The sequence below is a fragment of the Molothrus aeneus genome, chromosome 1 (assembly GCF_037042795.1).
Source record: "Molothrus aeneus isolate 106 chromosome 1, BPBGC_Maene_1.0, whole genome shotgun sequence".
Classification (NCBI taxonomy): Eukaryota; Metazoa; Chordata; class Aves; order Passeriformes; family Icteridae; genus Molothrus; species Molothrus aeneus.
In genome coordinates, this window is record NC_089646.1 from 54,295,226 (window position 1) to 54,309,927 (window position 14,702).

The following is a 14,702-nucleotide window of genomic DNA, read 5'->3' on the forward strand; positions in this document are numbered from 1 at the left end:
AATAACTAGTTCTAGGAATGACAAAGCAACTTTGTTATCTATTGTATGAGTCACTTAGCTACACAAGCATTTTACTACAGAATCACCTTTCAACAACTGTATATGTACATTTCTGCCACCATCTCCTTTACTGAACCACAACGAACTTATTGAAACGGGTGCATGTTCACACTTCCTAGAGGTCAGTACCATTACACCAGTGGAAATTACTTACTCTGGAGGAGGCATTTTAGATGGTTCCACATCTCGCAGAAACTCACACTGAAGAGCTTGTTCAGCTGTGCAGCGCTTGCTGGGATCCAGGGCAAGCATATAATCGAATAAATCTAATGCAGCTGGTGGGATGCTACAAAAGTGCAAAACAGAGGAAAGCGTCACATCTTTATTTTGTATCACACACATCTGTGAAAAATTTTAGTAAATACATCCCTTCCAAGATGATCAGTAAGTCCTCAGGTAACTTAAATACTAACAAAACACACCCACAACCTGAGCTTGATAGCAAGAGGCAGAAATACACTTCACCTTTTACTACCTGTGCTATTATATAACCCAAGCTTTCTTCACCTTGTGCTGTTTCATTGCTTGAAACCTTGTACTTACAAAAAAATACACCTACATTTTAAAGCTAAGACTGTATTTTTCAATTTTGAAATTTACCACCAGACTTTCACTTGATTCACAGACAATAATTCTATTGTTTCAAAGGTATTAGTCTCATTAGTATGAACAGGATGATGCATTTCTCTTGAAACCCACTGCACCTGAAGGAGGGGAACAACCCCCTTAAAATAAGCTAACAGCTGTTTTCCATACCTTTCACTTGTGATATATGCACAAAACTAGTCCAATGGTAGTACTTTAGAACACATGGTTCAGGTAACTCCTCTGTGTTGAATGAGTTTATGACATAAAAGACTAACGTTAACCAGACTACATATTTAGCTGTAGCCAGTTTTACCAAGAAAAAACAATTAAGTATTCTGAGCTGTTTTCTGGACAGGGCAACAAGCAGGTGTACCAAACAAGTATTTCCTTAGATGAAAGCTGACAGGTGGTTGAAATTTTAGGGCCTTCTTTCCTCTTCTTGATGCTCCTATTAAATAACGTTTAATACAAGCTCTGTGGGTATCATGGGAAGGACAAGAACCTAAAGCCATTTTTCTTTACACTTGATCTATGCTCATTCTCCGGAAAATACTGAAGTTCATAAAGTCTCTGGGAAAACTTAATGGTATTACAGTTGACTAAACTAATTCTTCATCCTTACAAAGCAAACTCTTCCCTCAGTTTTCGACGATACTGCTTCTTTGGTTTCATTGTGTTGAAGTAAGCTAATTTTATAACATCAGGCCACACTGCTGGACAAGGACTTCCGCAAATTCGGCTGTACCAAAAAGAAAGGAAAAAAGGGTATGAGATCCAAAGCCACAAGTGAGCACAGCTGTAATTTTTGTTCTTGCAAGTACAGTGAAAGCAAGAACAATTTTCAATTTTCATGTTCAGGTTATTTTTAGCTAAAATTTCTCCACTGTCAGATACCCAACACCATTAAATAATGGTGAATTGTCTACAAATGGTGATCACCCCACACAGACTAAACTTACTGTTTCTGCCTCAGTCCAGCCCAAACATCCTCTACACCTATGTTTTCCAAAATGTAACCAACTACATCTGAAGAGTTCTCTAGATATCTGACTAGAAAAACTGGATAGCCCACATTTAGAGTAACTTTTATGTCCTTAGCTCCCAATGCCACTGAAGAAAGATATACCAAATAGGTGAAAAAGCAGTTTTCACTGAGAATTTATTTAATGCTGAAGACATAAGGAAAAAAAAAAACCCAAATAATCAAGTAAGTCCTAAAGGCATAAACCACTATACAGAGAAAACCTCTGTATTTTTTTACTTCAGTTATGAGTTTTATGCCTCAAGCACCATCTACCTCCAGAAATGGAGCTGCCAATACTCTTATGCCCCACATTCCATCCCCATCCTTTTTTCCAATAGCTAAGTACAAATTGATCAACACAACACTTCTGAGCAGAAGAACTAATATGGTGTTTCCATAAATGCAAGGTTTCAAAATCTCATGCAGACAGTCATAAAAGGACATTTTGCAAATACTTTTCCCTAGTTCAGCCGTCCTTTTCTTAAGATTTAAATGGTTAGTGTAAGAGACCTAATGATTTATGCCCCAGGTGCTATGCCAGTCAATCTGACTTTACACTGGTTGGTGTATGTAATTTTCAGAAGGGAGAATAAAAATAATGAATCTCCTACTATCAGAATGTACTTCACCTCTATCTTTGATAAATTTTGAAAAGATAAATGTAGAATTTTTGGCTGTAACACAATCACAGCAGAGATGTTCATAAAACTGATATGTTCAAACAGCAAAAAATGCATAGCATCAGTGAAGACAAGAAATGAGCTACAAATAGAAGCTTCCAGCAGGAGGACATCACAAAGTTTTAGTTTTGTACCAGAGGTAAAACACAAAGAAAAACTTTGAATTACTCATTCTCATGTGCCTCAATGCCATCTAGTGCTCAAAAACAAAAATTCCCAAACTCATAAGTTTAATTCTTCTTATGCCAAAACTGACCACTGATCTGCTCTGCACCAGCTAAAACCTTCATTTATTCAGGCCAGCTAGTAACACATTACACAGAAGCATGCTACTGTTCAATCTGTTTTGAAAAACATGTCAGTATATAACTTTGTAATATTTTTTAGTAAGTTAATTTGACCATTTACTGTTCACTTTCTGTAAGTTCTGTAGGACTCACCCCCTTTTCCCTTTATTTCTAGGAAGATCACCTCTCTTCATTTATAAGGTCAATTATGATATCAGAGTCAAGAGCAGATTTTGCTTGCTGAATAAAGGGAAAGAAAAAGATGTTCTGGTTCCACTATGCTAAATACTTATCATTCTATGATTTATTGAGAACAAGGAAAGAAACAGAATTTTTATGTCCACCAAATGTTTGGCAGTTTTTAAAGGAACAGAAATATTCCCACAAAAGTAATAAAGGTAAGGTGTGTACATGGTAGGCTTGAAACAAGAACTCATGGCCAGCAGCATGCCAAAAACCTGTTCCTCCCAAATCCCACTTGTCCTTATTATTGTCCATGTCCTCATTCTGATCTGCTGCAAGCAAGTTGCAACATCATCTTAAAAATTACAGGCATTTTGATTACTCTCTCTTTACAATTTCAGTAATAGGCAACTCCAGCTACTCTACAAAATCCCATCTTACTGGTCAACGGTACATTGCTAAGAATACAGAACACTCACAAAAAATTCTTCATGTCTGTGCCAATGTCACTTGTGTTAAATGCCCCTCAAAACCTCTAACATCTCACTCGGGGCAGTAACTGACCACTTGCAAGTATTTGCAGTGCATTATCTCAGAACACTAAGAAAAGAAACCTGTCAGTTTATGAGGCATCTATGTAGCAGTGCTTGCTAGTTACCTTATAAGTTCCAGTTGAGCAAGTTCTTGATTTGCTTGAAATATTGGCTTTTTTGTAAAAAGTTCACCCAGGATACAGCTGTAAAACAGTTTTGCAAAATTCCATCATTACAGCTTTCAGGACAGAATGACAGAAGCTTTAAAATTTATTTCTGGCTTGTTTTTATCCTTGCTAGGCTTCTATCCAAACTCTTACCCACAGCTCCAGACATCAATAGCTGGTGTGTATCTTTCTTCCCCAAGGAGAAGTTCAGGAGGCCGATACCATAATGTAATAACTTTGTTGGTATATGGTCGGCTGTTGGAAGGAGGAAAAAGAGAGAACTATCATTTTAGTACAATCACACTTCTAAAAAAATGATACCTTAAGGACTTTACTTCTGTGATGCTGTTCAAGAACAGTACAACCTTCCACTCTCTTTTTAGTCCAGCAAAGCTGTAACTGCACAAAAGAAACACAACTACCTGATGAAGGCTACAAACAGTCAGATTGAAGATATAAATAATAATAATCACACAGTCACGTTGATGCTATGTCAATAGTGTATCTCCATTATTATTCAGAAAGTAATACTGTATATTTATTACATCGCTAGTCATTTCAGGAGCAGGACTCACTTAGATAAAACCAGTAACTTTCATGCACCTATTGGCTATTACCAAACTAAATATAGGACCTCTACAAGCACTTTAAAAAGAAGGAAAAAATCACTTTTCTCTCTTTAAGTATGAAAAAAAGAGATAAAATCCTCTTTCTGTAACTATTTTGATTTCAAAGCTTGGAATGCTTCTAGTATCTTCCTATATTTCACAACATCTTTAATTCTCCACAGCTTTAACCAGAGATTTTGGTCACTGTGAATAATCCTTTCCATCCTCCCACTAAAGCAAAGATTTCTACTAATGCAGACACACTTTTTTTTTTGTGCACAGGCTGAACTACAGCATCAACAGTTCAAAATAGAAAGCAGAAAAGATGTTTGATGTTGGTTTTGTTTCAACCAGGGTGCTTTAAAAGTGATTCCAGAATTCCTTCAGTTTTCTTCAGTTTTTCACTAGCTGAAACATTTTTTTCAGTTACCAACACGAGGTAACTCCAAACAGAAAGTAACAATAAGTATGAACAACCACAGAATGAAGCCTAACAAGCTCTTATAGCATTCTCAGTAGCACAGGTATCACTTCTGTAAAATCATCCAAGTCCTTTTTCATTAAGGCACATAACTCCAATTCCTTTTTAAAAGGTAGCATGTTTTTGGAAACAATTCCATCATTTATCATATTTATCTCTGAAGCAAACATTCCCTGTGAAATGTTTACATGGTATGGACTATCTCTACAGATACATTGCTCGTATGTCTTAGTATATGGTGGTTTTTATTTGAACACTTGTCTTGTCATGCAATCTGACATACCTCCTACTCCAAACACGTTAAATCTACCAGAATAACATTTAAAGGAGCCCAACTACAACAACAAAATAGGAATGAACTTAAATTTTTATTTCCTCCCCATTATGCCCCTACTAAGTTCTGTACCCTTTCAAACAGTATTAAACTCTAAACAACAGTAAACCAAATGCAAAGTACATGAATTAAAAAACAGCAGCTATTATACACTTGGTGATATACATTTATTATATCTGTTACTGCAGGTCAGAAGGAAAACGAATGACAAAAGAATTGCCGAAAATCTACTGAGATTCTAATTATTCTCCTATGTTCAATGGGCAATTCTATTAGCTAGCTTAATTAAATCTTAATCTTGGTGTCATTTATGCATAATGGCATAATAATGTTGCTGTTTGATGTACAGTAAAATGGATTATTGGCATTATAAGGACACTGGACCATTAATCCTTAATGAACAGTGAGTTTTACAAAGAAAATTTATATTAATTTAAAAACAGACATTAAAGAAGCCCAAGCAAAACATAGTAAACCAGAGGAAAAAACCCCATTAGGCCAGTTTGATGCATGTTAAAACAAGAAGGTAGGATAACATCCTTTTATTATTAAGTACATCCAAACAAAAAAATAATTAGCTGGCAGATGCTTAAGATTATTTCACTTTGCTATTACACTCAACAGTTTTCATAACTGTACTTAAGCATATTTTTCTGAAATAAGAGTTCTGAGACAATAGCTCAGTGAAACTAATGCTAACACATTTATCAACAACATAAGAGCTGTGTAGAAAACAAACCCATAAAGCTAACGTTATGGATATTATTTCTCAAATTAGACATGCAGAAATCAAAGTAAGTTCAGGTATCCAAACATCTCTGTATCTAACCACCTCATGGACATATTACTGTAGTGAACATTCAGCCTGAATTTTGAAAAGTCAGTTCCACATGACAAATACTACATTACAAAGTAAATATTGAAGTCCCTAATCATAAAAAACTGTGCACCTGTTTCCTGGAGTATGAGCATAATGAAGCCAAGAACAACAGAAGCACAAGTCACAAGAAGTTTCAGAATAACTTTTATTTAAACTTGTATCTCTGTTTCCAGCAGATTCAACAGCACTGACTGCCTAAAGAATACAATGAACCTCTTGAAATGTAAAGGCAAATCTTACACAAAAGTAATGCTTACTGAATAGGAGCTGTATGATAATTTGTGCCAGCCAAAAAAAAAACCAAACATTTCCCTAAATAACATCTTTGGTATACTAACAGAAGAAATATACCTCAGGTTTACAGGACCAGAAACTTAGGAGTGTAAGTTAATTTCCAATCAATATATGGCCAGTCTCTACGATTATTTATCCAGAACACCTGGAAAAGCAATACACCTGCACAAAGAGACTTTTGTGGTTTTATGCTGTATAAGACAACATGTATTTCTTTCACTTTCCTAAGCAATTACTTGTATTACAGTACAGTAACACTTCCTCTAAACAAAAGTCTTCTGTCCCTCAGAATAGTTAAGCAAAAAGATTAAACTTCTGAATGCTTTTTCACAGTGTAATTGTATCTTACCTTTCTTCTGAGTTGTACAGCCGAGCAAGCCCAAAATCAGCAAGCTTTATCTGCCCTCTGGTGGAAAAAGCAAAGAATTATTTAGTGGTTAATTCTGTTAAGCTTTCTTCCCCCAAAATCAGGTAAAGTTTAAGACTGAAACAGCTGTGATCTTCACCAAACCACATTAATGAAGAGGCAATGCTCTGCTATCTCTGCATCTCTTCAGTAAACGGTATGCTAACTCACTGAATAGCAAAGACAAGTGAACAAAATTGAGTATGCTTATCAAATGGCATTTACATTATTGGATGATAGTAAAAATTTACGTCTATACCATAAAATATTCCAGTTAGTAACTCTGCACAAAAAAACTGAGGGAAGAAACTGCTATTTTCTCAGGCCTTATTGCTAGCATGAGCACTTGTACAACAAACAATTATCAGCGGTCATACTTCCTTCTAGGAAGCCATCAAAGCCCTGTTCTGTGCTTGAACATTTTAAATACAGCCTTTATATCAGGGTGACTGACCAGATATTTTATCAGCAACCAACTTGCTGAATAACATAACCCCTAACCCATTCCTGAGGTTTTCCACATATGAGGGGAGGAGTAGAAGATACAGGGCTCCTGCCTGCTAGTTCCAACAGCTAAAAGGCACTGCTCTATGACCAGAAACTCCCACTACTTGTAACGTCTGGATGATTCAAACAGAAAGATATCTGCAAGCTTCTCTAAATGAATGTTGGATTGTTATATGTGGTTTTCCCTTTCTGTACTGATAAACTTTAATAACTCCCATCACTTTCAAATACATGCTATTTAATCAAATAATGGCAAGATTTGCTGCTGGTATGACAATTTTGTGGTAACAGCACGTACATGACCATTTTGTGATGATACTATATACAGGTTATAGTTTCCATCCACTTTCCTCCTCAGACCTTCAGACCTTTACTCTAACTTCTTGGAAAACACCCATAAACAAAGAAATGTTCCCCTTTTACATGCGTATTTCTGAGAACGTATTTGTAGAAGATTATTTGTATTTGCTCAAAAATTCGTTGAAGTTGCCTATGTAAAAGATACATAATCCACATGTTTGGACTCAGGCTGTAACTAGTAATAGGATTTTTGAAACACTGGCTTAAAAAATCATTCAGATCTACTACCATGTTTTTCTGCTGCTGGTGGAAAAACCTAAGGATGCTCAGACACTGTTCTAGGGGGGGAAAACCCAACAATACAACCTGGATTGGAGAACACAGTAAAATAACAAGTTCCTCCTCTACCATAAGGCACTCTTCTCCACTTTCAGCTTCTGAGTTCCCAAAGGTGCACAAAGAAACACTAATGGAGATCAGCAGATAATGGATTAAGTGTGTGGGCACAGTGAGTAATGGGGAGGAACGTGTACATCTGTTTAAGAATCTGTATCATAATCTGACAAGGCTGCAGTAGGATGCAGATTTGAAAGCAGTCAAGTGTTAGTTCACTCTAAGAGAAAAAGGAGGAAGAAATAGCAAATTTAATTTGGAGAAAGCTGGGAGAAAACTAGGCCTATCAAAATAGACCCTTGATCAAATTTGCCCAGTATTTCATCTCCAACAGCAGCAGTAGATTTTTAGGAAGAATATGTGAACTCATTCCCTTTGGGGCTCATCTTCCTCATACCTAATCACTACCCACAATCATTGTGTTAAGGATGCTAAAACAGGGATCCCTGTCCAGCCCCATCAGCCTGTGTAAATGATCTTATCCTTGAATGTATCTCATCTTTTTTGGAGACTCCTGACACTACCCAGAAAACTTCCTGTGACAACAAATCCCAGAAGCTGACTACCTACTCTTTTTTCTTAACTATACCTTTTTTTGCTGTGATAAACCTTGCTCTTATGTTGCTCCCTGGATTTAGTACTCCAGGCTATGATGCACAACAGTTGGCAATGAAGTCATCCATTATTCTCACACTAGCTTTTTATTTGTAACTGCTGCTGCACACTGAAAACACCACACTTAGTAATATGATTTGTAATTACCATGTATTAAAGTAGTAAGAAACAAATTATACTTCCTGTTTGATGATAGCAATAACTGCAAGTTAAGGCATGCTTGAACATGCCTAATCAAATACTCTTTTAAAGCATTATCCTGACTGATGACAACGAGGACCTCAGAACTGTCATGAAGAACCAGCCTAGCCACTCTGCAATCTTGAAATGAGATGGCAGAAAGAATACATTTCAAACACTTACATCCTACAATTCTGTTTTAATATATTTAAACTCAGATAATTTTGCCCCCATACTCTGACTTAGCAGGATTAAAATTGAATCTTTTTTAACACAGATTAAGTTTAATGCACAGCTGCAAGTTCCCGAGTTAAGCGGGAGCATTACTGAATTAGTATTTTGCAACTGATTTTAAAGAAACAAGGCAATTTGGAAAATAAGTTTTGCTAATGACTCCAATCAGGTGAACTGCAAAGACTGAAATAACAATTTAAAGATGTTGTTAGCATACAATTTTTGTTACATACTTTTAAGTAATATCCATACCTATTATTTAGTAGAATGTTTGAACATTTGATATCTCTGTGCAAAAAGTTCTTCTTGTGGCAATAGGCCAAGCCCTCCATCAGCTGTCTCATAAAAGATTTAATATGATTTTCATTAAAATGAACCAAACCAGATTCCAGCAGTCCCATCAAGTCATGGTCCATATATTCAAATACCAGGTAAAATGCACCTACAAAAAGAAAGGAAAAGGGTAGGAGAAACAGACAGAAAAACTGATTTAACAGCAGTCCAAATAATTGCTGTTGCCTACTTTTTGAAATCAGAAGCGTTTTTCATACAACTACTTAGATTTTCTGCAGTATTTATAGCTGTATCTCATGTCCAATGAAATACAGTACTTTAAAAACTTTTAATAAATTGCTGTTCGATATAAACGGTTATACTAGTCAAACATTTGTGAAAAGAAAAATAATGTTACCACATGGTGCTTTAGTCTAGATAAACATGTGCTCTCCCTATAGTTCTCAATCTCCATCCATTTTATTTCAAGAAAAATTAACTATGTTATTATTACCTATGAAAAGTTTGGAGAGGAAATCTAGAAAAATATGTACAAGCATTATTGTGCATTATTGTTCATCTGTCATGACTCAGTGAATAAATTTTTTAAAGATTTCCATGCAACTGGGTCAGAAATAAGCTGGCCCTTCTCAAACTAGAAATACCTATAAGACAGGATAAAATGAGAAAGCAGAACTAACCTACAGCAGCTCTGCAAAGACAGACTTCATATTTTAAGTTGCCACATGCATATATTCAGCACAAGAGAATCTGGTCTTATCTCACATAGGCCTGTATAATTCTACCACTAAAGCCATTAAAGCCAAGGCTCTTTGATATGTATAAGCATTCTTCAAGAGGAAAAGTGTTGAGTGACTCAGAAGTAGCAATAACCAATCTCCAATACAACCATTCCCAGTACAATCCACCTTTTAGTTCTTCATTCTTTCCCTTCTTCACCCTGGGAAACGCAGAACAGTACAGCCCCTGCAGAGTGAAGTAAGCAATGCAGAAACCAGATTCAAGTGGGCCTGTCTACCTTGCATTTCCAAAACCTCCTTAAATAAATCTTCCACTACAAATAGTTTCTACCCAACAAGAACTCATTACACGTTCTTGTTCCTAAAAAAGTTTAAACTCAGAAACTAGTGAAAGTCTTGGATCAATAATGAGAACTCAGCTTGATAGAAGCAGTACACATACACAGCCACATTCTAATGAACTGACTCCTTTTCTTGTTTAGTAGCTGAAAAGGGAAAAAAGAATGCTAGGTCCATCTGCTATTCAGGAAGAAGATTACTCAAACGCTAAGGGTTAAACTTGTAACAATGATTAGCATATATCAGCTAAAGCACAGGCCATTGCATACCTCGTTGTTTTTGACTTAGGTCTTTTTGTCCTGTTGCATATTATACAGAGGAAGAAAAAAATACTCATTATAAAATACCCCTGCAGAGGGGGTGAAACAGGAGGTGAATCAAGCAGGTGCAACACAGTCCCACTCACTTCACAAGGAGAAAGGGAAGTATTAAAGTCTATAAAAGTATAGAAAGTCTGCTGTGTTACTATTTGCATAACGGAGTTCACCAATCTAGTTCACCAGTTTAATATGGAAAAGCACAGAGGCTCCTAATCTTGGTATTTTCAAATAGATAGCTGGCAATCTGCTGTTAGATCTACTTCAGCGATGACTGAAGTATGAGCCATGACATATTTTTAAATGCCTCAAAACAAAACACCTGATATTAGTACTGCAGTATAAGAAAAACCTAGATGTGCCCTTCAGAGGATGTCGGCTCAACAAAACTGAATGAACACCAGTGAATCTTGGTACCTTCTTGCTCTGGAGTACAAGGGAAAGTTAACTCTGCCCTGGCAGCTGGCTGCATGTGTGTATATGACAAGGAGAAAGATTGACTGTAGAACTGTTTAGTGAGACCAGCTGAACAGAGACCTCTTGTTTATATGCAAAGCAGGATCCATGCCTTGAGCAACTTCCTGCTCCATCACTAACTCCCAGGATTTTTTCACTGCTATTTATGCACTATAACCAGCAATCACAATTGGTACCCTCATGCAAGAAGGACAGTTGACAATAAAGAAGATTCATAAACAAAGTAGAGTAGTACCTGGGAGGTGACACCTGATTATTTACATTCTCTGCAATTCTTATAAGAAAACATACACTAAAACAGGATAAATGCTACATATTCCTTCCTTATGAGATCAAGAGCAAATGTAGATTCATTACACTTGTGCATTTTTGCCTATTTCCTAACTACATGTTATTAAAATTTGTTTTAAAACTAAAAACTGGTAAAATCTTCATTTAGTATGAGAAAATATGAAAATCAGTCTATTAATCTTGGCAATCTTACCATTCAAGCCTGATTTTCAGTATTATTCAAGCTATCAAGCAAACTGAAGTGGAACTCCTGTTAATTTATTCCTAGACAAACATGGTGCCCTTTTCTGACAGAGATCTGTAGTTTCTGCCAACGAAATCCTTACATTATTCCACCCCGCAATTTCAAATTTTCATCGCTTTTCATCACACCGGGGGATTTGATCCTCCATAAAAGGGAAAGCAGCTAGTCATTCAGGAAGAAGGAATAGTTATGGAAGACACCACAAATGAACTATGCACAGGCAGAAGTCTGCTTGCTACAGCTTAGTCCGAGTTCAAGTTCACAGCATACCTTAGTTCTATCAAAACAAATGCCACACAAATATCCATTTCTCAAAAAAGGAAAACACAGCAGAAAAAAACAATAGTTACTTCTTTTATGAGGGCAAAACATTTTATAACTTAGAGGTTACATTTTAAAATGATGGTTTTTGCTTGATGCTAGCTTTGCCCAGTTCTCATTCTGGGAAGTAGTGCCATAAGAACACCTAAAGTACTCTCACAGTAAAGTGCATGCAATTCAAGTGAACTCAGAATTACTTACTTGACTTTAAAGCTCCTCATCTTACTGCTCTTGAGTTAAAGACCTGCACTTCCCACCTGTGGGGTGGGAGAAAGCCTAGTCCATTTCCACACTCTGCAACAAAGCACTAACAGAAGTGCAGAAGGGCTGTGTCCTGGGTGGCCCATTTCTTTCACTAACACCATGAAGTTCATCAACTGAGATAATCAGAAACCCTAATGTTACTACATGTTGACAGAGCAGCAGCTCTGTCAGCATCCCTATTTCTGAATATGGGATAAGAGAGAGCAGCTGAATCTATTAAGGAGGTACACAATAAATAAAGGAGATACAAATGGATGATAATAATCCTCACCTTACTCCTTTTGATTGCCCTTGGAAAAATGCACCTTTCTGACCATTTTGTCAGTTAAGACTGATGGGGTTCAGCAAGTGAGATATCAATTTAGACTAATTAAAGGATTAACACATCTCCTCCTCTTGGTCATGTGTTTCAGTTCACAGAGATCTAACAAAAGCAGTTTCCTAACACAAAATAAGCTCAGGTATAATGCAGTAAAGGTTTGCATACAAGAAAGCTAGCTCAACAAAACATGGCACTAATGATCTGCAAAAAACAGTGGATTTTCTGAGAGGCCAAAAAATACTAACAAAACATGCTTTGCATTTTTGTGACACAGGCAGGCTCTGGATTTCTTTGGAGTGTCTTCAAATCACACAGATCCAACAAAACAGGACACCATTTGTTCCCAAAGATACAAGTACTTCGGACTGGGAGGGGAGGGTGGTGGTGCAGGGGAGAATGATCCAAAAGCCCCCATAGATTATGGCTTTTAAACAAGCTTTTTCCAAATGTAATTCAGAGGAAAGGTGTTCAGTGTTTCTCAAAATGTCTGATTAGATAGAGATGTGAGGACCCAGGAGACCAGAAAGGCCTTATTACATGCAAATTTAAATTCCATTCTAGTATAAATGCATTACAATAGTATCTTGAAATACAGAAATGCTTTAAAGAAACTCCAGTATCCCTGCCTAGTTCAATACATAGTACGTACAATGCTGAGTTGTGAAACATGTTTTCAACATTTGTTCTGTACTCCGTTTTCAAAATGAAACTACAGCAGATTTTAATTTTGCTACAAAGCCTTCTCCAGCTTCTTCTATGCAATACATAGATTATTCTTACTGTTGATTGATTAAATATAATAAGATTACATTTACTATTTTATTTCCTTAGCATTTCTCTTCCAGTACTCATGATATACTATATACTATATATATACTATATACTATATAGTATACTATATACTATACTATTCCAAGAGTTTTATGCAGGATTTTATCAACCACAATCTGAAAACTAAAGAAGAAATTGCCTACCAATTCCTTAAAGTTCCTTACACTTAAATTCCTTAAAGTTCCTTCAAGAGACAATTGTCTTTTTATTCGACTTAGGTTTCATTAATCTATTTTCTGATTGCCAGAACAACAAATATAGCCATAGCTGCTGAATTAATCCCTTAAGACTTAAGAAAACATTGCTGCTATACTACTTTTTTACATTTTCACACAATATTAAGTTTCTATTTAATGACAGTGTTATTCTCCCCTTTCAAGTGCATTTTCCTCTTGCAGGAACTCCACATATGTTCTGAAACATTTGTAGGTTGTATCCAAGAACATACAGAAGCCCTGGGAGTAAATACTCTCCTTGTTTTATCACGTAATACAGGGAAATAAGGAAAAAACCCCAAACAACTAAACCAAAACCAAAAACTTAAAGCAGACCAAAAAAAAATCTTTGATTAAAAATTTGAAATTTTTCTCCCTTTGAAATGGAACAAGTTAAAAAGTCACACAATTAAGTCTGCGCTTATTCCAGATCAAAGCCCAGTACAGCACACACAAATAGGAAGCACCACTCAAGCAGTCACACTATTCCTGATCACTTAGCTCTAGCATGAAAACTATTTAGGGTAAGTTTCTATCAGCTATTTTGGGAGCAGCAAGGCAAGCTGTAGAGCATTAGAGGTTTCTGAAATTTACACCTTTGCTTTTACTCAACTTCCTAGGAAACACAGACAAAACCAGCTACCATGTAACATTGAGTACATGACTGATGTCACAGACTCCTTCCAAACCACAAGATTTCAGAATAAGTACTACTTGACAGCTGTGAGAAAGTAACCTGTCAGTCATTTTACAACATACTGCAGAGTCAGTGTCCTCCTGTACTACAGTACTGTCAATATAAATACCAATTTCATGCCCAAAAAGTTTGCTGATTTGAATTGCAAATCAATTAAAAATTTAATCTAAAGTAAACTTAGATCTTAAAATTATAGAAACACACACACAAACAGGCAATTCACACACACACACACAAAAAAAACAAAAACAGAAAAAAACACTTAAGCTGCAATGTTAACCAGATCTTTTATTATTGGTCTCCATGCAAAGTTTTACATCCTCCCTCAGATTAGCAAAAATACCTATCCCAGTCAAAAGGAGGAAGGTATGTCAGGCAGTACACTTACTGTGTTTACATTCACAGCAACAAAAACTAAATCATGCATTTTCCATCTGTTTAGTAAAAAGAGATCATGTCAATCCCATAGCTAGACTGTTGAGCACTTGCAAACATCTCCCAGCTGTTAGAGGCAACTGAGAACTGAAGAAGCATCTCAAAGTAAAAAGACATACACCAAAGTCATATAAATTATACACACACAAAGGAAAAATACC

General features: G+C 36.2%; 1 protein-coding gene across 3 annotated transcripts in view; it reads right to left on the reverse strand.

The window, feature by feature from the left end:
- CDK13 (cyclin dependent kinase 13) overlaps positions 1-14,702 on the reverse strand; it is a 44,659-nt gene that overhangs the window by 9,805 nt on the left and 20,152 nt on the right. For all 3 annotated transcript variants that reach the window (XM_066557272.1, XM_066557280.1, XM_066557262.1), the window contains exons 6-11: positions 9,007-9,196; positions 6,469-6,525; positions 3,676-3,777; positions 3,481-3,558; positions 1,271-1,387; positions 215-346 (exon numbers count right to left, since the gene is read on the reverse strand). In XM_066557272.1, the coding sequence (XP_066413369.1) occupies positions 215-346; positions 1,271-1,387; positions 3,481-3,558; positions 3,676-3,777; positions 6,469-6,525; positions 9,007-9,196 (676 nt within the window). The remainder of the gene's footprint in view (positions 1-214; positions 347-1,270; positions 1,388-3,480; positions 3,559-3,675; positions 3,778-6,468; positions 6,526-9,006; positions 9,197-14,702) is intronic.